The sequence below is a fragment of the Oncorhynchus mykiss genome, chromosome 13 (genome assembly GCF_057628025.1).
Source record: "Oncorhynchus mykiss isolate SJ-2025 chromosome 13, ASM5762802v1, whole genome shotgun sequence".
In the NCBI taxonomy this organism is placed as follows: domain Eukaryota; kingdom Metazoa; phylum Chordata; class Actinopteri; order Salmoniformes; family Salmonidae; genus Oncorhynchus; species Oncorhynchus mykiss.
Genome location: NC_143034.1, coordinates 6620123 through 6645968, shown reverse-complemented (window position 1 = coordinate 6645968; position 25846 = coordinate 6620123). Strand labels below are relative to the sequence as shown.

The 25846-nt window shown below is 41.3% G+C and overlaps 1 protein-coding gene across 2 annotated transcripts; it reads right to left on the bottom strand.

The window, feature by feature from the left end:
• Positions 1–11164: 11164 nt before the first annotated feature.
• Positions 11165–18821, bottom strand: LOC118947712 (uncharacterized). Of its 2 annotated transcripts, none has more exons than XM_090194924.1 (4): positions 18239–18821; positions 17797–17894; positions 17484–17661; positions 11165–12448 (listed from the first exon to the last, which is right to left on the bottom strand). In XM_090194924.1, exons 1-4 carry the CDS (start codon positions 18564–18566, stop codon positions 11733–11735), a joined length of 1320 nt encoding a protein of 439 aa, XP_090051050.1. In that variant the 5' UTR covers positions 18567–18821; the 3' UTR covers positions 11165–11732. The 2 variants fall into 2 exon arrangements, with proteins under 2 accessions (XP_090051050.1, XP_090051049.1); XM_090194923.1 differs by having other exon boundaries at positions 17797–17903; positions 18239–18807.
• Between the last annotated feature and the right edge of the window lie 7025 nt (positions 18822–25846).

Genomic DNA, 25846 nt, shown 5'->3' with positions numbered 1-25846 from the left:
GTACAGACATAGAAAACTGGTTAACATTCTGGTTTAGGGGGTAATAACTTTATGGAAACCACTATTCACACTGGGTACAGACATAGAAAACTGGTTAACATTCTGGTTTAGGGGGTAATAACTTTATGGAAACCACTATTCACACTGGGTACAGACATAGAAAACTGGTTAACATTCTGGTTTAGGGGGTAATAACTTTATGGAAACCACTATTCACACTGTGTACAGACATAGAAAACTGGTTAACATTCTGGTTTAGGGGGTAATAACTTTATGGAAACCACTATTCACACTGGGTACATACATAGAAAACTGGTTAACATTCTGGTTTAGGGGGTAATAACTTTATGGAAACCACTAATCACACTGGGTACAGACATAGAAAACTGGTTAACATTCTGGTTTAGGGGGTAATAACTTTATGGAAACCACTATTCACACTGGGTACAGACATAGAAAACTGGTTAACATTCTGGTTTAGGGGGTAATAACTTCATGGAAACCACTATTGACACTGGGTACAGACATAGAAAACTGGTTAACATTCTGGTTTAGGGGGTAATAACTTTATGGAAACCACTATTCACACTGGGTACAGACATAGAAAACTGGTTAACATTCTGGTTTAGGGGGTAATAACTTTATGGAAACCACTATTCACACTGGGTACAGACATAGAAAACTGGTTAACATTCTGGTTTAGGGGGTAATAACTTCATGGAAACCACTAATCACACTGGGTACAGACATAGAAAACTGGTTAACATTCTGGTTTAGGGGGTAATAACTTCATGGAAACCACTAATCACACTGGGTACAGACATAGAAAACTGGTTAACATTCTGGTTTAGGGGGTAATAACTTTGTGGAAACCACTATTCACACTGTGTACAGACATAGAAAACTGGTTAACATTCTGGTTTCGGGGGTAATAACTTTATGGAAACCACTATTCACACTGGGTACAGACATAGAAAACTGGTTAACATTCTGGTTTAGGGGGTAATAACTTTATGGAAACCACTATTCACACTGGGTACAGACATAGAAAACTGGTTAACATTCTGGTTTAGGGGGTAATAACTTCATGGAAACCACTAATCACACTGGGTACAGACATAGAAAACTGGTTAACATTCTGGTTTAGGGGGTAATAACTTTATGGAAACCACTATTCACACTGGGTACAGACATAGAAAACTGGTTAACATTCTGGTTTAGGGGGTAATAACTTTATGGAAACCACTATTCACACTGGGTACAGACATAGAAAACTGGTTAACATTCTGGTTTAGGGGGTAATAACTTTATGGAAACCACTATTCACACTGGGTACAGACATAGAAAACTGGTTAACATTCTGGTTTAGGGGGTAATAACTTCATGGAAACCACTATTCACACTGGGTACAGACATAGAAAACTGGTTAACATTCTGGTTTAGAGGGTAATAACTTTATGGAAACCACTATTCACACTGGGTACAGACATAGAAAACTGGTTAACATTCTGGTTTAGGGGGTAATAACTTCATGGAAACCACTATTCACACTGGGTACAGACATAGAAAACTGGTTAACATTCTGGTTTAGGGGGTAATAACTTTATGGAAACCACTATTCACACTGGGTACAGACATAGAAAACTGGTTAACATTCTGGTTTAGGGGGTAATAACTTTATGGAAACCACTATTCACACTGGGTACAGACATAGAAAACTGGTTAACATTCTGGTTTAGGGGGTAATAACTTTATGGAAACCACTATTCACACTGGGTACAGACATAGAAAACTGGTTAACATTCTGGTTTAGGGGGTAATAACTTCATGGAAACCACTATTCACACTGGGTACAGACATAGAAAACTGGTTAACATTCTGGTTTAGGGGGTAATAACTTTATGGAAACCACTATTCACACTGGGTACAGACATAGAAAACTGGTTAACATTCTGGTTTAGGGGGTAATAACTTTATGGAAACCACTATTCACACTGGGTACAGACATAGAAAACTGGTTAACATTCTGGTTTAGGGGGTAATAACTTTATGGAAACCACTATTCACACTGTGTACAGACATAGAAAACTGGTTAACATTCTGGTTTAGGGGGTAATAACTTTATGGAAACCACTATTCACACTGGGTACAGACATAGAAAACTGGTTAACATTCTGGTTTAGGGGGTAATAACTTTATGGAAACCACTATTCACACTGGGTACAGACATAGAAAACTGGTTAACATTCTGGTTTCGGGGGTAATAACTTTATGGAAACCACTATTCACACTGTGTACAGACATAGAAAACTGGTTAACATTCTGGTTTAGGGGGTAATAACTTCATGGAAACCACTATTGACACTGGGTACAGACATAGAAAACTGGTTAACATTCTGGTTTAGGGGGTAATAACTTTATGGAAACCACTATTCACACTGGGTACAGACATAGAAAACTGGTTAACATTCTGGTTTAGGGGGTAATAACTTTATGGAAACCACTAATCACACTGGGTACAGACATAGAAAACTGGTTAACATTCTGGTTTAGGGGGTAATAACTTTATGGAAACCACTATTCACACTGGGTACAGACATAGAAAACTGGTTAACATTCTGGTTTAGGGGGTAATAACTTTATGGAAACCACTAATCACACTGGGTACAGACATAGAAAACTGGCTAACATTCTGGTTTAGGGGGTAATAACTTTATGGAAACCACTATTCACACTGGGTACAGACATAGAAAACTGGTTAACATTCTGGTTTAGGGGGTAATAACTTTATGGAAACCACTATTCACACTGGGTACAGACATAGAAAACTGGTTAACATTCTGGTTTAGGGGGTAATAACTTTATGGAAACCACTAATCACACTGGGTACAGACATAGAAAACTGGTTAACATTCTGGTTTAGGGGGTAATAACTTCATGGAAACCACTATTCACACTGGGTACAGACATAGAAAACTGGTTAACACTCTGGTTTAGGGGGTAATAACTTTATGGAAACCACTAATCACACTGGGTACAGACATAGAAAACTGGTTAACATTCTGGTTTAGGGGGTAATAACTTTATGGAAACCACTATTCACACTGGGTACAGACATAGAAAACTGGTTAACATTCTGGTTTAGGGGGTAATAACTTTATGGAAACCACTAATCACACTGGGTACAGACATAGAAAACTGGTTAACATTCTGGTTTAGGGGGTAATAACTTTATGGAAACCACTAATCACACTGGGTACAGACATAGAAAACTGGTTAACATTCTGGTTTAGGGGGTAATAACTTCATGGAAACCACTAATCACACTGGGTACAGACATAGAAAACTGGTTAACATTCTGGTTTCGGGGGTAATAACTTTATGGAAACCACTATTCACACTGTGTACAGACATAGAAAACTGGTTAACATTCTGGTTTAGGGGGTAATAACTTTATGGAAACCACTATTCACACTGGGTACAGACATAGAAAACTGGTTAACATTCTGGTTTAGGGGGTAATAACTTTATGGAAACCACTATTCACACTGGGTACAGACATAGAAAACTGGTTAACATTCTGGTTTAGGGGGTAATAACTTCATGGAAACCACTAATCACACTGGGTACAGACATAGAAAACTGGTTAACATTCTGGTTTAGGGGGTAATAACTTTATGGAAACCACTATTCACACTGGGTACAGACATAGAAAACTGGTTAACATTCTGGTTTAGGGGGTAATAACTTTATGGAAACCACTATTCACACTGGGTACAGACATAGAAAACTGGTTAACATTCTGGTTTAGGGGGTAATAACTTCATGGAAACCACTATTCACACTGTGTACAGACATAGAAAACTGGTTAACATTCTGGTTTAGGGGGTAATAACTTTATGGAAACCACTATTCACACTGGGTACAGACATAGAAAACTGGTTAACATTCTGGTTTCGGGGGTAATAACTTTATGGAAACCACTATTCACACTGGGTACAGACATAGAAAACTGGTTAACATTCTGGTTTAGGGGGTAATAACTTCATGGAAACCACTATTCACACTGTGTACAGACATAGAAAACTGGTTAACATTCTGGTTTAGGGGGTAATAACTTTATGGAAACCACTATTCACACTGGGTACAGACATAGAAAACTGGTTAACATTCTGGTTTAGGGGGTAATAACTTCATGGAAACCACTATTGACACTGGGTACAGACATAGAAAACTGGTTAACATTCTGGTTTAGGGGGTAATAACTTTATGGAAACCACTAATCACACTGGGTACAGACATAGAAAACTGGTTAACATTCTGGTTTAGGGGGTAATAACTTTATGGAAACCACTATTCACACTGGGTACAGACATAGAAAACTGGTTAACATTCTGGTTTAGGGGGTAATAACTTTATGGAAACCACTAATCACACTGGGTACAGACATAGAAAACTGGTTAACATTCTGGTTTAGGGGGTAATAACTTCATGGAAACCACTATTCACACTGGGTACAGACATAGAAAACTGGTTAACATTCTGGTTTAGGGGGTAATAACTTCATGGAAACCACTATTCACACTGGGTACAGACATAGAAAACTGGTTAACATTCTGGTTTAGGGGGTAATAACTTTATGGAAACCACTAATCACACTGGGTACAGACATAGAAAACTGGTTAACATTCTGGTTTAGGGGGTAATAACTTTATGGAAACCACTATTCACACTGGGTACAGACATAGAAAACTGGTTAACATTCTGGTTTAGGGGGTAATAACTTTATGGAAACCACTAATCACACTGGGTACAGACATAGAAAACTGGTTAACATTCTGGTTTAGGGGGTAATAACTTCATGGAAACCACTATTCACACTGGGTACAGACATAGAAAACTGGTTAACATTCTGGTTTAGGGGGTAATAACTTCATGGAAACCACTATTCACACTGGGTACAGACATAGAAAACCATCACACCAAGGAGGTGTAACAGGGATGAATGGCTATTCAATATACAACAGTAGTCTTCTGTAACAAGCAATACCTGGTAAATATGTTTACATACATCCATGACTGAATGGTTTCAAGAAGTCCTGGTTTCGTAAGTAAATTGTAACCAGTCCTCAATCAGCAGTCTGAATTAACCCAGAGGATCCAAAACATCAACCTTTAGAGACGTTTGGAAGTAAGTAAGTAAGTAACAAATAAGGTGCAAAGAGCTGATTTACCTAAATAACCTAGAGGCACCACAACATCAACCTTTAGAGACGTTTGGAAGCAAGTAAATAAGTAACAAGGTAGGTGCAACGAGCTGATGGCTTTAATGAAGTGGCAGCTGCATTCATATAGATGATGTCACCATAGTCTGGGACCAGTAAGAACATCGATTGAATGATCTGCTTTGTACTATTAATCAAGAGGCCTGACCTCTTTCTATAGAATACCCTTTTAATACTCAGCATCTTAATGAACTAACTCATCAATATGTTGTTTAAAAGACAGCTTAACGTCTAGACAGAAACCCAGCCTAAAACCACAACTCAGCATCTTAATGAACTAACTCATCAATCAGCTGAATATCAGATACACCATACAAGGTACATAAACCTCAATCATTGGAATCATTTTTGTTCACTCTAGAAAACAACATATACTTAGTTTTATACAGATTCAATAATAATTGAAGGTCAGTAAAGGTTTTCTGTAAAATAATGACAGCAGACTGTAGTTCAGATAGAGACTGATCACCATACTGTAGTTCAGATAGAGCCTGATCAGCATACTGTAGTTCAGATAGAGACTGATCAGCATACTGTAGTTCAGATAGAGCCTGATCAGCATACTGTAGTTCAGATAGAGCCCGATCAGCATACTGTAGTACAGATAGAGCCTGATCAGCAGACTGTAGTTCAGATAGAGCCTGATCAGCAGACTGTAGTTCAGATAGAGCCTGATCAGCATACTGTAGTTCAGATAGAGCCTGATCAGCAGACTGTAGTTCAGATAGAGCCCGATTTTTCAGTTTTTGTTTGTTAAAAAAGTTTGAAATATCCAATAAATGTCATTCCACTTCATGATTGTGTCCCACTTGTTGTTGATTCTTCACAAAAAAATACAGTTTTATATCTTTATGTTTGAAGCCTGAAATGTGGCAAAAGGTCGCAAAGTTCAAGGGGGCCGAATACTTTCGCAAGGCACTGTATGTGCAAATATTTATATAATAACCATCATATCGAAGTTAACTTGGAGTCACGTGATGATATGTTGATTGGTCCTCCCACTACGATTTGGGAACCCATGTAGTTTATTAGGCTACAGATTAAATAAATGATGAACTTCACAGGGTGGTGAAAGTTCATGTGTTGAGCTTGATGCTCCTTTCCAATACATTTTGATGGTCTTCTTCTGGTGACATGATGATGATTGATGCTTGGTTGCCATTTGACAAATAAAATAATGTCGCTCTTATCCATAATAATCTCATCGTGTAGGTAGTAGCCTGCCAGCACTGTATCTTTGAGCTGCTGTCTACAATGCACGGGACAAGAGGACTTTTGCTATATAACTCAACGGTTTTAAAACCATCAGTAGAGTTGAAAATGCGATGGAAACCCATTTAACCTGCATTTTTCATTCAGTTCATGAGAATTTAACAGCAAAAGTTGTCACGCAAAGCCTTTTATCTGCAAAAAAGTCTGTTTGACAGAAAAAATTCTGGGAAAATGCGTATATTGTTTTATGCTTTTTTAAAAAAAAAATAGAATATTCACATGAAAATCTGTTGCAAATTGAAACACAGAAACGAATTAATACATCATTTTCAACTTCAATCTCAGCATTTGTTATCCAACCATCCAACCATGTTTCAGTAAAGCAAAGCATCCCCACCTGTACAGTTACTAGAGAGTAGAATAGGACTGTACAGCCTTACCTGCATTCCCACCTGTACAGTTACTAGAGAGTAGAATAGGACTGTACAGCCTTACCTGCATTCCCACCTGTACAGTTACTAGAGAGTAGAATAGGACTGTACAGCCTTACCTGCATCCCCACCTGTACAGTTACTAGAGAGTAGAATAGGACTGTACAGCCTTACCTGCATTCCCACCTGTACAGTTACTAGAGAGTAGAATAGGACTGTACAGCCTTACCTGCATTCCCACCTGTACAGTTACTAGAGAGTAGAATAGGACTGTACAGCCTTACCTGCATCCCCACCTGTACAGTTACTAGAGAGTAGAATAGGACTGTACAGCCTTACCTGCATCCCCACCTGTACAGTTACTAGAGAGTAGAATAGGACTGTACAGCCTTACCTGCATCCCCACCTGTACAGTTACTAGAGAGTAGAATAGGACTGTACAGCCTTACCTGCATCCCCACCTGTACAGTTACTAGAGAGTAGAATAGGACTGTACAGCCTTACCTGCATTCCCACCTGTACAGTTACTAGAGAGTAGAATAGGACTGTACAGCCTTACCTGCATCCCCACCTGTACAGTTACTAGAGAGTAGAATAGGACTGTACAGCCTTACCTGCATTCCCACCTGTACAGTTACTAGAGAGTAGAATAGGACTGTACAGCCTTACCTGCATCCCCACCTGTACAGTTACTAGAGAGTAGAATAGGACTGTACAGCCTTACCTGCATTCCCACCTGTACAGTTACTAGAGAGTAGAATAGGACTGTACAGCCTTACCTGCATTCCCACCTGTACAGTTACTAGAGAGTAGAATAGGACTGTACAGCCTTACCTGCATCCCCACCTGTACAGTTACTAGAGAGTAGAATAGGACTGTACAGCCTTACCTGCATCCCCACCTGTACAGTTACTAGAGAGTAGAATAGGACTGTACAGCCTTACCTGCATCCCCACCTGTACAGTTACTAGAGAGTAGAATAGGACTGTACAGCCTTACCTGCATCCCCACCTGTACAGTTACTAGAGAGTAGAATAGGACTGTACAGCCTTACCTGCATCCCCACCTGTACAGTTACTAGAGAGTAGAATAGGACTGTACAGCCTTACCTGCATTCCCACCTGTACAGTTACTAGAGAGTAGAATAGGACTGTACAGCCTTACCTGCATTCCCACCTGTACAGTTACTAGAGAGTAGAATAGGACTGTACAGCCTTACCTGCATTCCCACCTGTACAGTTACTAGAGAGTAGAATAGGACTGTACAGCCTTACCTGCATCCCCACCTGTACAGTTACTAGAGAGTAGAATAGGACTGTACAGCCTTACCTGCATTCCCACCTGTACAGTTACTAGAGAGTAGAATAGGACTGTACAGCCTTACCTGCATCCCCACCTGTACAGTTACTAGAGAGTAGAATAGGACTGTACAGCCTTACCTGCATCCCCACCTGTACAGTTACTAGAGAGTAGAATAGGACTGTACAGCCTTACCTGCATCCCCACCTGTACAGTTACTAGAGAGTAGAATAGGACTGTACAGCCTTACCTGCATTCCCACCTGTACAGTTACTAGAGAGTAGAATAGGACTGTACAGCCTTACCTGCATCCCCACCTGTACAGTTACTAGAGAGTAGAATAGGACTGTACAGCCTTACCTGCATCCCCACCTGTACAGTTACTAGAGAGTAGAATAGGACTGTACAGCCTTACCTGCATCCCCACCTGTACAGTTACTAGAGAGTAGAATAGGACTGTACAGCCTTACCTGCATCCCCACCTGTACAGTTACTAGAGAGTAGAATAGGACTGTACAGCCTTACCTGCATCCCCACCTGTACAGTTACTAGAGAGTAGAATAGGACTGTACAGCCTTACCTGCATCCCCACCTGTACAGTTACTAGAGAGTAGAATAGGACTGTACAGCCTTACCTGCATTCCCACCTGTACAGTTACTAGAGAGTAGGCGAAGTTCCTCAATCTGGGGAAGAATACCTCTAATGTGGAATTTAGAAAAATGTAATTACATGTTTTTATTTAAACTTTATTTAACCAGGAAGGGTTCATTAAGATTAAAATCTATTTTTTCAAGAGTGTCCTGGCCAGTATTTAACATTCATATTGGACTGTACAGCCTTACCTGTGGAATAGGACTGTACAGCCTTACCTGTGGAATAGGACTGTACAGCCTTACCTGTGGAATAGGACTGTGCAGCCTTACCTGTGGAATAGGACTGTGCAGCCTTACCTGTGGAATAGGACTGTGCAGCCTTACCTGCGGAATAGGACTGTACAGCCTTACCTGTGGAATAGGACTGTACAGCCTTACCTGTGGAATAGGACTGTGCAGCCTTACCTGTGGAATAGGACTGTGCAGCCTTACCTGTGGAATAGGACTGTGCAGCCTTACCTGTGGAATAGGACTGTGCAGCCTTACCTGTGGAATAGGACTGTACAGCCTTACCTGCGGAATAGGACTGTACAGCCTTACCTGTGGAATAGGACTGTACAGCCTTACCTGTGGAATAGGACTGTGCAGCCTTACCTGTGGAATAGGACTGTGCAGCCTTACCTGTGGAATAGGACTGTGCAGCCTTACCTGCGGAATAGGACTGTACAGCCTTACCTGCGGAATAGGACTGTACAGCCTTACCTGTGGAATAGGACTGTACAGCCTTACCTGTGGAATAGCAGCTGACGTGAGTTTTTTGTACGGTATGACTTTACTGACATAAAACTTTGGATGGAAACGTGGTTAATCAAGCTGTATACAGGCTAATTATGTTCCTCTCAGGAAGCTCCGTGGTTAATCAAGCTGTATACAGGCTAATTATTCTCCTCTCAGGAAGCTCTGTGGTTAATCAAGCTGTATACAGGCTAATTATTCTCCTCTCAGGAAGCTCCGTGGTTAATCAAGCTATATACAGGCTAATTATTTTCCTCTCAGGAAGCTCCGTGGTTAATCAAGCTATATACAGGCTAATTATTCTCCTCTCAGGAAGCTCCGGTAAACAGTGGTTGTAGTGCACTGCTGCTACCACCAGGCCTGGAGTGCATTTTGACTTTGTTGATAGCTAGCTGCCGTGTTGCTAACAACGTAGCACCTAACTAACTGGCTACCGATCAACCTATTGTGTGTATTGAACATTCATATTGGACAGCCTTACCTATAGAGTAGCACCACCACCCATCAGCCCATTCTCTTCTTGAAGTCAAAGCTGCAGTGTATTGTTGCTGTAGGAGTTTATGATTAATAATCCTATTTACTTCAAGCCCCACTAAGATGTCACCATACTATTCATTTAAAGCCCCTCTGTCAGATATACATCATCAGAGTGGGAAACCAACTGACATGGAAACAATGTAGCAAATGTATCACTATCAGAGTGTATTATGACATCATATAGAACGACTCAGACATTCCAAACATCACTTGATTATCAGAGGGGTGAATTATGACATCATATAGAACGACTCAGACATTCCAAACATCACTTGATTATCAGAGGGGTGAATTATGACATCATATAGAACTACTCAGACATTCCAAACATTACTTGATTATCTGAGGGGTGTATTATGACATCATATAGAACTACTCAGACATTCCAAATCAGGCTTCATCCACATCATGAAGGTGGATATTGATCCAACCATTTCAAAAGTAATGACTGGGCTGACGGAAACAGGATATGCCTGAATATTTTTATAAATGCTGACAGACGATTTGTTTGTTCATTTTACAGGGTGGGATCCTTTTGTGTCAGTAAAAATGTATGAGCAGGAAATAGCGGTGGAAACTCCTTGATGCGCAAATATTTATATAATAACCATCACATCTTAGTTAACTTGGAGTCACGTGATGATATGTTGTGTGGTCCTCCCACTACGACTTGGAAACCCATGCAGTTTATTAGGCTACAGATTAAATAAATGATGAACTTCACAGGGTGGTGAAAGTGGAGGTGATGAACTTGATGCTCCTTTCCAATACATTTTGAGGATCTTCTTCTGGTGACATGATGATCGATGCTTGGTTGCCATTTGACAAATAAAATAATATCTCTCTTATCCATAATAATCTCATCATGTACAGTGGGGAGAACAAGCATTTGATTCACTGCCGATTTGTCAGATTTCCCTACTTACAAAGCATTTAGAGGTCTGTAATTTTTATCATAGGTACACTTCAACTGTGAGAGACGGAATCTAAAACAAAAATCAAGGAAATCACATTGTATAATTTTTAAGTAATTAATTTGCATTTTATTGCATGACATAAGTATTTGATACATCAGATTCAACACCTGCTGCTTATTCAAACCAGCCCACTGGGCACAGACGTCAGTTCAACATCTAGTTTCTATTTACATTTCTTTGATTCGTCAACTAAAGTGAATTCAACACGAAATCAACACAAAATGTCACTTGTCATTGGATTTAAATTGCAAGTTCAGTGAATAAAAAAAAAATCACCTTATGTTGATGCTTTTTACAAATCCAATCAGTTTTCTACATTGATCTAACATCATCACATGGATTTATTTAGTTGAAATGACGTGGAAACAACATTTATTCATACAGTGGGAGGCGTCAATGAACAGTTTCATGTCATTAAATCATCAGTGGGCCAACAACACAAATGTCAACAATGGAACTAATGCATCACATCCAAATATCACTTGATTATCTGTAGTGCTGGAGGAATGACACACAGATAATGGGAGCACTGTGTATGTCCTCTGATGAATTTTAAGTCAATGAGATGTGAAATATCAATTTACACACTAGAAGTAATTATTCTATCCTGTGTGGATTTTCATATGACTTTTAAGTGACTGTGATGAGTAATATGTCTTCCCACAGTCTGAGCATTTGTAAGGCTTCTCCCCTGTGTGCAGTCTCATGTGTTCTTTCAGCTTTCCTAACCGGTTAAAACACTTTCCACACTGGGAACAGTGGTAAGGTTTCTCCCCTGTGTGTATTCGTTCATGAGCTTTCAGGCTTCCTAACTGGCTAAAACTCTTTCCACACTGGGAGCAATGGAAAGGCTTCTCCCCTGTGTGTATTCGCTCATGAGATCTCATGTTTCCTAACTGGTTAAAACTCTTTCCACACTGGGAGCAATGGTGTGGCTTCGACCCTGTGTGTGTCCTCTGATGTCTGTTCAGGCTTCCTAACTTGGTAAACCTAGTTCCACACTGGGAGCAGTGGTAAGGCTTCTCCCCTGTGTGTATTCGCTCATGAGATTTCATGTTTCCTAACTTGTTAAAACTCTTTCCACACTCGGCGCAATGGAAAAGCTTCTCCCCTGTGTGTATTCGCTCATGAACTTTCAGCTTTCCTAACTGGTTAAAACTCTTTCCACACTGGGCGCAATTGTGTGGCTTCTCTCCTGGTTGTGTCCTCTCATGTCTTTTCAGGCTTCCTAATTTGGTAATACTCTTTCCAATCTGGGAGCAGAGGTGTTGTCTTGCTGGTTTGGACGTCTCTGGTTCCGCCGAGTTTGGTTTTCCTCCTGCCAAAGACAGTGTTTATTTAAAGAGAGACATGAATGAAATCTCCACATGATAAAACTGCCTTATGAGGTTTAATCAGATCCCTCAATAACCCGAGGCCAGTTTTCAAACATTTCATAATTTAAAACAATCTTGGTGTGATTTTAAAACAAATGTTGTAGAGCATCCTGGTAATTACTGATATGTTTACATTACTTATTTTTAATTCTGTTTTACAAGTCAGAACACAAAACACTAGACAGTCCTATGACACGGACATCGCTGGATTCCTATCAAGCAGGTGGTTCTAAATATATAACATTCATAGCTGTATGATACAGAATGTGACCTACACACTTCCTTAAACATAAAATAAGAAATAAAAGGGAAGTTCACACATTTCTAACATTTTGACTATCATTAATGTCACGATATTTTGGGTAAAGTAAAAAAAGAATGAAATATTTTGGGAAGATTAAAAATATAAATATGTAAAGTGTTGGTCCCATGTTTCATGAAATAAAATATCCCCGAATTTTTCCACATGCATGAAAGCTTATTTACCTGAAATTTGGTGAACAAATTTCTTTACATCCGTTAGTGAACATTTCTCCTTTGCCAAGACAATCCATCCACCTGACAGGTGTGGCATTTCAAGAACCTGATTAAACAGCATGCTCATTACACAGGTACACCTTGCGCTGGGGCCAATAAAAGGCCACTAAAATGTGCCGTTTTGTCACACAACAATGCCACAGATCTCTGAGGGAGCGTGCAATTGTCATGCTGACTGCAGGAATGTCCACTGGAGCTGTTGTCAGGGAATTGAATGTACAGTACCAGTCAAAAGGTTGGACTCACCTACTCATTCAAGGGTTTTTCTTTATTTTTACTATTTTCTACATAGTAGAATAATAGAGAAGACATCAAAACTAGGAAAAAACAATATGGAATCATGTAGTAACCAAAAAGTGTTAAACAAATCTAAATATATATTAGATTCTTCAAAGTAGCCACCCTTTGCCTTGATGACAGCTTGGCATTCTCTCAACCAGCTTCACCTGGAATGCTTTTCCAACAGTCTTGTAGGAGTTCCCACATATTCTGAGCATTTGTTGGCTGCTTTTCCTTCACTCTGCGGTCCAACTCATCCCAAACCATCTCAATTGGGTTGAGGTCGGGTGATTGTGGAGGCCAAGGTCATCTGATGCTGTACTCCATCACTCTCCTTCTTGGTAAAATAGCCCTTACACAGCCTGGAGGTGTGTTTGGTCATTGTCCTGTTGAAAAACAAATGATAGGCCCACTAAGCTCAAACCAGATGGGATGGCGTATCGCTGCAGAATGCTGTGGTAGCCATGCTGGTTGAGTGTGCATTGAATTCTAAATAAATCACAGACAGTGTGACCAGCAAAGTACCCCCACTCCACCTCCTCCATGCTTCACGGTGGGAACCACACATGCAGAGATCATCTGTTCACCTACTCTGTGTCTCACAAAGAATGTTGGACAAAGGACAGATCTAATGTCCATTGCTCGTGTTTCTTGGCCCAAGCAAGTCTCTTCTTCTTATTGGTGTCCTTGAGTAGTGGGTTTCTTCGCAGAAAATCAACATTGAAGGCCTGATTCACACAGTCTCCTCTGAACATGTTGATGTCTGTTACTTCCACTCTGTGAAGCAGTTATTTGTGCTGCAATTTGAATAATGAACTTCTCCTCTGCAGCAGATAATCCATCCACCTGACAGGTGTGGCATATCAAGAAGGGAGACTCTGCAGGTCTCAGAGGGAGTTTGCAATTGGCATGCTGACTGCAGGAATATCCACTGGAGCAGTTTCCAGAGAATTGAATGTTTATCTCTCTACCATAAGCTTAGGCAGAAATTAACTAATTAATTAATTATAGAGAATTTGGCATCCAATCGGCTTCACAACCGCAGACCACGAGCTCAGGACTTCCACATTGTCTTAGACCTGCCACCCAGACAGCTTCATTGGCTGGGCTGGTCTTGGCTCCCCAGCGGGTAGGCCTGTCTTCCAAGTGGGTGGGCTTATGCCCTTCCATGGCTGTTCCCTGCCCAGTAATGTAAAGTCCATAGATTAGGGCCGAATGAATTTATTTACAATGACTGACTTACTGACTGATTTCCTTATATATGATATGATATGAACTGTAACTCGTTGAAATTGTTACATGTTGCGTTTATACTTTTGTTCAGTATATAGTACCAGACAAAAGTTTGGACACACCTACTCATTCCAAGGTTTTTCTTTATTTTTTACTATTTTCCACATTATTATTCTACAATGAAGACATCAAAACTATGAAATAACACATGTAGTAACCTAAAAAGTATAACCAAATATATATTTTATATTTTGAGATTCTTCAAAGTAGCCACCCTTTGCCTTGATGACAGCTTTGCAGTTTGTCAGTGATGTGAACGCTGAGGAACTTGAAGCTTTCCACCTTCTCAACTGCGGTCCTGTCGATGTGGATAGGGGTGTGCTCCCTCTGCTGTTTCCTGAAGTCCAAGATCAGCTCCTTGGTTTTGTTGACGTTGGGTGTGTGGTTAATTTCCTGGCACCACACTCACCTTCTCCCTGTAGGCTGTCTCGTCATAGTTGGTAATCAGGCCCACTACTGTTGTGTCGTCTGCAAACTTGATGATTGAGTTGGAGGCGTGTGTGACCATGCAGTCATGGGTGAACAGGGAGTACAGGAGGGGGCTGAGCACACATCCTTGTGGGGCACCAGTGATGAGGATCAGCGAATTGGAGGTGTTGTTTCCTACCTTCACCACCTGGGGGCGGCCCGTCAGGAAGTCCAGGACCCAGTTGCACAGGGCGGGGTTCAGACCCAGGCTTAATGATGAGCTTGAAGGGTACTATGGTGTTGAATGCTGAGCTACAATGAACAGTATTCTTACATAGGTATTCCTCTTGTCCAGATGGGATAGGGCAGTGTGCAGTGTGGTTGTGATTGCATCGTCTGTGGATCTATTAGGGCGGTAAGCAAATGGAAGTGGGTCTAGGGTGACAGGTAAGGTAGAGGTGATATGATCCTTGACTAGCCTCTCAAAGCTCTTCATGATGACAGAAGTGAGTGCTACAGGACGATAGTTACCTTTGATTTCTTGGGTACGGGAACAATGGTGGACATATTGAAGCATGTGGGGACAGCCGACTGGGATAAGGAGAGATTGTATATGTTGAATATGTTCAGCCAGCTGGTCTGCACATGCTCTGAGGATGCGGCTTGGGATGCCGTCTGAGCCGACAGCTTTGCAAGGGTTAACACGCTTACATGTCTTACTCACGTCAGCCACGGAGAAGGAGATCTCCACAGTCCTTGGTAGCACTGTGTTATCCTCATAGCGGGCGAAGAAGGTGTTTAGCTTGTCCGGAAGCAAGACGCCGGTATCCGCGATGTGGCTGGTTTTCCCTTTGTAGTCTGTGCTTGTCTGTAGACCCACATACGTCTCGTGTCCCCCTTGTGTCTGAGCTGATGAATTGCGTCTCCACTTTGTCTCTATACTGACATTTTGCCTGTTTGAGGGAATAACTACACTGTTCGTATTCGTTCCCAGTCACCTTGCCATGGTTAAATGTGATGGTCTGTGCTTTCAGTTTAGTGTGAATGCTGCCATCTATCCACGGTTTCTGGGTAGGTTGCGCCTTGTTAAAAGTTAATTTCTTTCCTTTTTAATGCATTTGAGCCAATCAGTTGTGTTGTGACAAGGTAGAGTTGGTATAGAGAAGATGTGATGAAACTGTCTCTCATGAGGACCGCCACAGGAGAGGAAGACCCAGTTATCCCTGCTGCAGAGGACGAGTTAATGGCACCTCAGATTGCAGCCCAAATAAATGCTTCATAGAGTTCCAATCACAGGCACATCTCAACATCAACTGTTCAGAGGAGACTGTTCAGGGGAGACTGTTTAGGGGAGACTGTTTAGGGGAGACTGTTTAGGGGAGACTGTTTAGAGGAGACTGTTTAGAGGAGACTGTTTAGAGGAGACTGTTTAGAGGAGACTGTTTAGAGGAGACTGTTTAGGGGAGACTGCGTGAATCAGGTGTTCATGGTCGAATTGCTGCACAGAAACCACTACTAAAAGGACACCAATAAGAAGAAGAGACTTGCTTGGGCCAAGAAACACAAGCATTGGACATTAGACCGGTGGATATCTGTCCTTTGGTCTAATGAGTCCAAATGTGAGATTTTTGGAGAGTGCTGCATCAGATGACCTGGCCTCCACAAATCAACTGGCCTCAACCCAATTTAATTTTTACGTTTTTTAATGTATCCGTTATTTTACCAGGTAAGCTGACTGAGAACACATTCTCATTTGCAGCAACGACCTGGGGAATAGTTACAGGGGAGAGGAGGGGGATGAATGAGCCAATTGTAAACTGGGGATTATTAGGTGACCGTGATGGTTTGATGGCCAGATTGGGAATTTAGCCAGGACACAGGGGTTAACACCCCTACTCTTACGATAAGTGCCATGATGGATCTTTAATGACCGCAGAGAGTCAGGACACCCGTTTAACGGTGTCCTGACAATTGAGATGGTTTTGGATGAGTTGGATGGCAGAGTGAAGGAAAAGCAGCCAACAAGTGCCCAGCATATGTGGGAACTCCTCCTAAAATTGTCTGAGACTCCAGTCACCCAAGTTATAGACTGTTTTCTTTGTTACCCCACGGCAAGCAGTGGGGTAGGGGCTTGTAAGTTGCATTTCACGTTAAAGTCCACACTTGTTGTATTCAGCATTTCACGTTAAAGTCCACACTTGTTGTATTCAGCATTTCACGTTAAAGTCCACACTTGTTGTATTCAGCATTTCACGTTAAAGTCCACACTTGTTGTATTCAGCGCATGTGGCAAATAAAGTTTGGTTTGAAGACTGTTGGAAAACAATTCCAGGTGAAGCTGGTTGAGAGAATGCCAAGAGTCTGCAAAGCTGTATTTGTATTAGTCGGGGACAGCCCTACTGGGAACAGATACCAGTGGGCAGATCTATTTATTTGTTCAAACTAAACTACAGCACTTACTTTGATGAGTAAAATCTGATCCTTTCTTCTCTTCTCCTCCTCTCACAGTTCCAGTCAGCTCCGTTGTTTTCCTGCAGTCCACCAGCAGCACAGACAACCTCTTCATACCCAGCAGTAAGGTGCTACCGGGAGAGGCACGACACGGGGACTCTGGGTGGGAGGAAGGGCTAGCGTTGTCCTGGTAACGATAAAGAGGGGACACAGAGACATATCATGATGGATGCTGATGTCACTGTTGACATAAAGTGCTCTACAGAAACCCAGCCCAGAGCCCGATAGAGCAAGCTGTATGCTAGACCAGACCAAGCTGTACCATCTGATGTTCTGATCTGGAGAGACTCCTCTCTGCCTCGTCAGCATCAGGATGTTGTTGAGGCTCCCCAGAGGATCCAGCATAGTCATGTCTCTCTCCTGTGTGAACTAGAACATAAAACAGATGGTGAACTTATGATCTTCTATTGCAATCAACGAAATGGGTGCTGTTGCGTCCCTTTGATATTTTAAGTAGAAATGATGCACCAACATTTAATTTTAAAAGCCTGTTATATTAGATGAGGGGAACTTTAATATAGACAACATGGAGAATGAGAATTCAATACATCGAAATCCTATAACAATGGCAGATTGCCCCTTAAACCATTCCTACAGTACTGAACAACATATTCAAGTGTAGAACTTCAGTAGAATGCCACTTTAAAAACACACATTAGTTCAACAATGGCATAGTTTGTGCCCCTGTTTAAGACAGTACTCACGGGTGTTAATCGGAACTTCTGTCTCCTCCTCTTTTATTGAGATATCCTCCTCTTCCTCTTTTACTCCAAATGGTTCTTCCTCTTCTTTCACATTCTCTTCTTTCAATGTTATGGCATCTTCCTCCTTTTTGATTCTGAAAGCTTCTACCTCCTCTCCTACTCTGACAACCCCATCTCCTACTCTGACAATCCCATCTTCCTCTTTAACTGTAATATCATCCTCTTCTTCTTTCAATGTGATAGCCTCCTCTTCCTCCTTTTTCATCCTGAAAGCTTCTTCCTCTCCTTTCATCAGAGCTTCTTTCTCCGTCGAGCTTAGTGAGCTCATGCTCCGAGCGATTAGCCTAGTGCAATATCAATGTAACACATTTGCTAATTTAACAAGCAAATCACGTTTAAATGAACTAGTAGATAGAACATAACGTAACCAGAATTATGTTCTAAACACTAAGAGTAATATACACAAGATTGGTCTAAAGAGCATCAATGTTTTACGTTCGCTAGCAAACCACGGTGGGTGAATCAGAAGCCCTTTGTCGCTGTTGAGGACGCTTCCAGTTCCGTCCACTAGATTATACGTCACGCAAGAAGCATCACGTGAAAGACTCACATCGCCTCCCAAGGTTGTCCTATCTCTCCGTACCTGTTTTTATTAATCACCCAACTTCTTGCAAATTCTTTAAATAATAGTCCTGTACAAGGTATTTCCATAGCTGGTAAAGAAATTATTATAAGCCAGCTGGTTGACGACACTACACTTTTTCTGAAAGACGCTAACCAAATTCCCAAATCGATCAATGTGATACAATCCTTTTCCAAAGCGTCTGGTCTATATCTTAACATTAAGAAATGTGAACTCATGTCTGTCAAAGATTGTGTGACACCTTCATATTATGGTATTCCAGTAAAATAAGAACTTACATATTTAGGCATAACCATTACAAAGGATCAGAAGTCTAGAGGCTTTCTAAATTTTAACCCTCTTATTAAAAAAACCCAGAAGAAACTAAATCAATGGCTACAGAGGGACTTGTCTTTAAAAGGTAGAGTCCTAATAACCAAGGCTGAAGGTATCTCTAGACTAACATATGGTGCGCTATCTTTATATCTTGACCGTAAAATAAGCAAGGAGATAGACCAGATGCTTTTCAACTTTCTTTGGAGAAACCGTACCCATTACATTAGGAAAACTGTTGTAATGAACACTTATGAGAATGGAGGACTGAATTTTCTGGATTTTACTACTTTAAATAATACTTTTAAGATCAATTGGATAAAACAATTTCTAAGAAGACCCACTTCTATCTGGAATTTTATTCCTCATCATGTCTTCTCTACTTTTGGAGGCCTTAACTTCATGTTGGTTTGCAATTATAATATTGACAAAGTTCCAGTGAAACTTTCTGCTTTTCATCGGCAGGTTTTCTTGTCATGGTCCTTAATTTATAAACACAATTTTTCTCCACACAGATATTATATATGGAATAATCGGGATATATTGTATAAAAATACCTCTCTGTTTTTAGAATATTGGTTCCGAAATAATATCCTATTGGTGAGCCAACTGGTAAATGCAGAGGGTCTTTTACTCAGTTATAAAGAATTCTTATCACTTTACAAGGTCCCTGTAACACCTAAAGATTTTGTAATTGTTTTAGATGCCATTCCCTCAGGTGTTGCTATGTTATTCAGGAACCTGTCAAGACCTGACCCTCAGAACCTACCTTCTGTTGACCCTGTTGACTCATCAGTAGGAAAGATTTGTTTCTCTTTTGGTCCATTCAACAACAGAGCGATACGAACCTTGTTTCAGCAGGATGTTGTATGCCTTATTGGAATGGATTTATTGATAATATCTGTTGGAAAAAAGTTTGGATGTTGCCACACACATACCTACTTGTTAACAAAATTAAGGAAGTTTCCTTTAAAATTATTCATCAATATTATCCTGCCAACCACTATATGAAGAAGTTTAAGGAAAACATCAACTCAAATTGCTCCTTTTGTAATGACCACACAGAAACAGTTGTGCATCTTTTTTGGCATTGTGTTCATGTAAGGAAACTCTGGCAAGACATCAGTAGGTTTATAATTGAACACATTTATGAAGATTTTACACTATTGTGGAGAGATGTTCTGTTTGGATTCTTTACATACAATAGAAATAAGCAGAATCATTTTTATGTAATTAATTTCATTATTCTTTTGGCCAAATTTCATATACACAAATGTAAATTTACAAACAGAAAACCACATTTTCCTACCCTACAAAAATAAATTGAACTGTATTTTAAGACGGTTAAATGCTCTACTAACAAAAAAGCTGTTAGAATTGTAAGTATATGCATGTCCCTTAAGGTCCTTGTGTAATTGTAATGTGATATTGTACCCCCTAGCTCGATTGTTTATTGTTTGTAATCTATGTATGCTTGTGTTCCCTCATATGATTTATGTATTGATTTGAAATTAATTTTAAAAAAAATAAATAAATAAAAAAATAAAAATAAAAAAAGACTCACATCGCCTGACTGGAGTGGCTAACGCAGATTGGAAAAGTATTAATTACAATGTTTATTCTGGAAAGCACTACCATAAGTAGTCATTTCAAAACAACCAGATGTTGTTTTCTCTTACTTCTTACAGCCAATACTTTCCTCCAGGGCTGACCTGCCCAGTAGACAGGATTAGGTGGCAGATTGAAGAGGGTGGCATATTCGAGCTAAATTGACCAAGGCTCCTCACTAACAACACTTCACATAATGGTGCCCAAAAACAATGAAAACTTCTCTCACCCAGTGGCATATGGGATATTTAGGTGAGTGTTGCTGTTGCCACATGAAGCAGTGCCCACTTTGCAAAAGGCAACATGGACAGATATGCCTCTACCTGTGTAGAGGAAGATGCCCCATTGTCCTTCCTGTCTCTGAAGTGCCCTTTATGGTGGTGGTATAATTTGTATTATTTTTTTCTCATAGTTATTCTGAACCAACTGTCTGCAAGTCGTTGTTAAATTTGCCTGAGTGATTTGTATTTTCCTTAACTTTCTGAAGAGGAAACAGCCCAGAAATGCCCCTGTCTGAGTGCATTTGTCTACCATTATGTGTAGCTGTTAGCGATGATGCTAATGATCCACTATGTGTAGCTGTTAGCGATGGTGCTAATGATCCACTATGTGTAGCTGTTAGCGATGATGCTAATGATCCACTATGAGTAGCTGTTAGCGATGATGCTAATGATCCACTATGAGTAGCTGTTTTTATTTATTTATTTTTTAACCTTTATTTAACTAGGCAAGTCAGTTAAGAACTAATTCTTATTTACATTGACGCCCTACCCTGGCCAAACCCTAACCCGGACGATGCTGTGTGCCGCCCCATGGGACTCCCAATCACGGCCGGTTGTGATACAGCCCAGGATCAAACCAGGGTCTGTAGTGACGCTTCTAGCACTGAGATGCAGTGTCTTAGACCGCTGCGCCACTCGGGAACCAATGACGGTGTGTAGTGTCTGAGTGCAGTCTACCACTATGTGTAGCTGTTAGCGATGATGCTAATGACAACCATCTTCTGGTTGATGAAAAAGCTTTCCCACAAACCTTGTCAATTAAATGTTAACAACAAAGCAGTCTGTTCCTACCTGGCAGAATGATATCATGATTATTTGCATCAATCCAGTTGTGATTTGTTCAGCAAACTCTGCAATCACATGTGTGCTACAGAGACACCACTAACCAAGCAAGGCTCTTGCTGGTGTCACTTGAATTAAAGGGTATCTACACATTAAAATGAACATGTCTTAGATTTTAAATGATAAATAACTGAAAACATTTTGGGAGAAAAACAGGAAACAGGGACAGAAACCTGGAAAAACTAAACAAAGAAAATGAAATTAGAGAAAATAAAAAAAAGGGAATAAAAAATAAATAAAAATAAAATGATTTAATAGGACTTTACTGACCTTTAACCTCCCTGCTCCTCAATACTTCTTCCACTGGATCAAAGCTTCAGCCAAGTAGGATACATGATAGTGGCAACACATGGAGGTGGGTTGGATATAGTCATGGTAGGATACATGATAGTGGCAACACATGGAGGTGGGTTGGATATAGTCATGGTAGGATACATGATAGTGACAACACATTGAGTAGGGTTGGATATAGTCATGGTAGGATACATGATAGTAGCAGAGAGAACATTTTAGGATTTGGGTGACTGGAGTCTTTGACAAATTTTGGGGGCCTTTTTCCTTCTTCTGACACCGCCTAGTATATAGGTTCTGGATGGCAGGAAGCTTGGCCCCAGTGATTACAGTACAGGAGGAGACTAAGCACACACCCCTGAGGGGCCCCCGTGTTAAGGATCAGCGTGGCATATGTGTTGTTGCCTACCCTTATATGCCCCCCAAAAGGTCTGCTCACAGCCCTGGACAAGAGTTACACACATATTAATGTTGTCCATGCCCAGGGCGCCTCTCCAGGGAACGGTTGGATGTCATCTTGCAATTGCCAATCAAAAAGAGGGTATTGGCTGTACCTGGCTGTACCTGGCTGTACCTAGCTGTACCTAGCTGTACCTATCTGTACCTGGCTGTACCTAGCTGTACCTAGCTGTACCTGGCTGTACCTGGCTGTACCTGGCTGTACCTAGCTGTACCTGGCTGTACCTGGCTGTACCTAGCTGTACCTATCTGTACCTAGCTGTACCTAGCTGTACCTGGCTGTACCTGGCTGTACCTAGCTGTACCTGGCTGTACCTAACTGTACCTGGCTGTACCTGGCTGTACCTGGCTGTACCTGGCTGTACCTAGCTGTACCTGACTGTACCTGGCTGTACCTGGCTGTACCTAGCTGTACCTATCTGTACCTAGCTGTACCTGGCTGTACCTGGCTGTACCTAGCTGTACCTAGCTGTACCTGGCTGTACCTGGCTGTACCTAGCTGTACCTAGCTGTACCTGGGTAAAAAAAACTTTTTGGGGTTTTGTGCACAGCAGACATACGTGATATTGTGTCTTTTAAGACAATTGGTGTACGACACTTAAATAAAATCAATTACTGTTACAACAGAATTGTAAAACATTTCTGTTCTTTCTTCACACTAAAGATAAGATACACATCCAACACTGATGTAAACACAGTATTCCCTTAAAGCCACACTCTGTAGAATACACATCCAACACTGATGTAAAGACACTATTCTCTTAAAGCCACACTCTGTAGGATAAATATCCAAGGGTCCCTGCTCATCTGCGGGAACGTGCCTTAGGCATGCTGCAAGGAGGCATGAGGACTGCAGATGTGGCCAGGGCAATAAATTGCAATGTCCGTACTGTGAGACGCTTAAGACAGCGCTACAGGGAGACAGGGAGACAGGATGGACAGCTTATCATCCTCGCAGTGGCAGACCACGTGTAACAGCACCTACACAGGATCGGTACATCTGAACATCTCACCTGCGGGACAAGTACATTATGGCAACAACAACTGCCTGAGTAACACCAGGAACGCACAATCCCTCCATCAGTGCTCAGACTGTCCGCAATAGGCTGAGAGAGGCTGGACTGAGGGCTTGTAGGCCTGTTGTCAGGCAGGTCCTCACCAGACATCACCGGCAACAACGTCGCCTTTGGGCACAAACCCACCATCGCTGGACCAGACAGGACTGGCAAAAAGTGCTCTTCACTGACAAGTCACGGTTTTGTCTCCAGGGGTGATGGTCGGATTCGCGTTTATCGAAATGAGCGTTACACAGAGGCCTGTACTCTGGAGCGGGATCGACTTGGAGGTGGAGGGTCCGTCATGGTCTGGGGCGGTGTGTCACAGCATCATCGGACTGGGCTTGTTGTCATTGCAGGCAATCTCAACGCTGTCTCTCCATTCTGCACCAAATGGTTTAAAGGTGATCTCCATTCTGCACCATATGGTTTAATGGTGATCTCCATTCTGCACCATATGGTTTAACGGTGATCTCCATTCTGCACCATATGGTTTAATGGTGATCTCCATTCTGCACCATATGGTTTAACAGTGATCTCCATTCTGCACCATATGGTTTAATGGTGATCTCTATTCTGCACCATATGGTTTAACAGTGATCTCCATTCTGCACCATATGGTTTAAAGGTGATCTCCATTCTGCACCATACGGTTTAATGGTGATCTCCATTCTGCACCATATGGTTTAATGGTGATCTCCATTCTGCACCATATGGTTTAATGGTGATCTCCATTCTGCACCATATGGTTTAATGGTGATCTCCATTCTGCACCATATGGTTTAACAGTGATCTCCATTCTGCACCATATGGTTTAATGGTGATCTCTATTCTGCACCATATGGTTTAACAGTGATCTCCATTCTGCACCATATGGTTTAACAGTGATCTTCATTCTGCACCATATGGTTTAATGGTGATCTCTATTCTGCACCATATGGTTTAATGGTGATCTCCATTCTGCACCATATGGTTTAATGGTGATCTCCATTCTGCACCATATGGTTTAATGGTGATCTCCATTCTGCACCATATGGTTTAACAGTGATCTCCATTCTGCACCATATGGTTTAATGGTGATCTCCATTCTGCACCATATGGTTTAACAGTGATCTCCATTCTGCACCATATGGTTTAACAGTGATCTCCATTCTGCACCATACGGTTTAATGGTGATCTCCATTCTGCACCATATGGTTTAATGGTGATCTCCATTCTATGAAAGCTGCTCTTCTCATTCCAACCACAATCATAAATAACTCTCTTAATTCAGGCACTGTGCCTTATTTCCTGAAGACTCTGCCTCCATTAAACCAACCTTGAAAACACCTGGACTGGTGTCCACCTTCAGGTCGCCAGCTGTACAGTGTTTCCTCCGACACATTGGTGCGGCTGGCTTCCGGGGTAAGAGAGCAGTGTGTCAAGAAGCAGTGCGGCTGGCTTCCGGGGTAAGAGAGCAGTGTGTCAAGAAGCAGTTCGGCTGGCAGGGTCGTGTTTCGGTGGACGCATTGTTCTCAACCTTCGCCTCTCCTGAGTCTGTACGGGAGTTACAGCGACGGGACATCACGAAATTTGGGACAAAAAGGGGGAGATTTTGTTTTTTGAGTAGACCAGGACCCCAACACCCTAAACAATTACAGACCAATTGTTCTGCCTTTGTTTTATCAGGCAGGTAAAATTAAGAACAAATTCTTATTGATGGCCTGGCTGTAATATACAAAGCCACTCTGTTAGATGTGATCAGACATTTAAAGCCACTCTGTTAGATGTGACCAGACTACTAGCGTCCCACCTCGACAACAGCCAGTGAATTGCAGGGCGCCATATTCAAAACAACAGAAATCCTATAATTAAAATTCCTCAAACATACAAGTATTTTACACCATTTTAAAGATCAACTTCTTGTAAATCCAGCTGAGTGCCCGATTTCAAATAGGCTTTATAGCGAAAGCACACCAACCGATTATGTTAGGTCAGCACCTAGTCACAGATAACCATACAGCCATTTTCCAGCCATGGAGAGGGCTCATAAAAGTAAGAAATAGCGATTTAAATGAATCACTAACCTTTGGTGATCTTCATCAGATGGCACTCACAGGACTTCATGTTACACAAT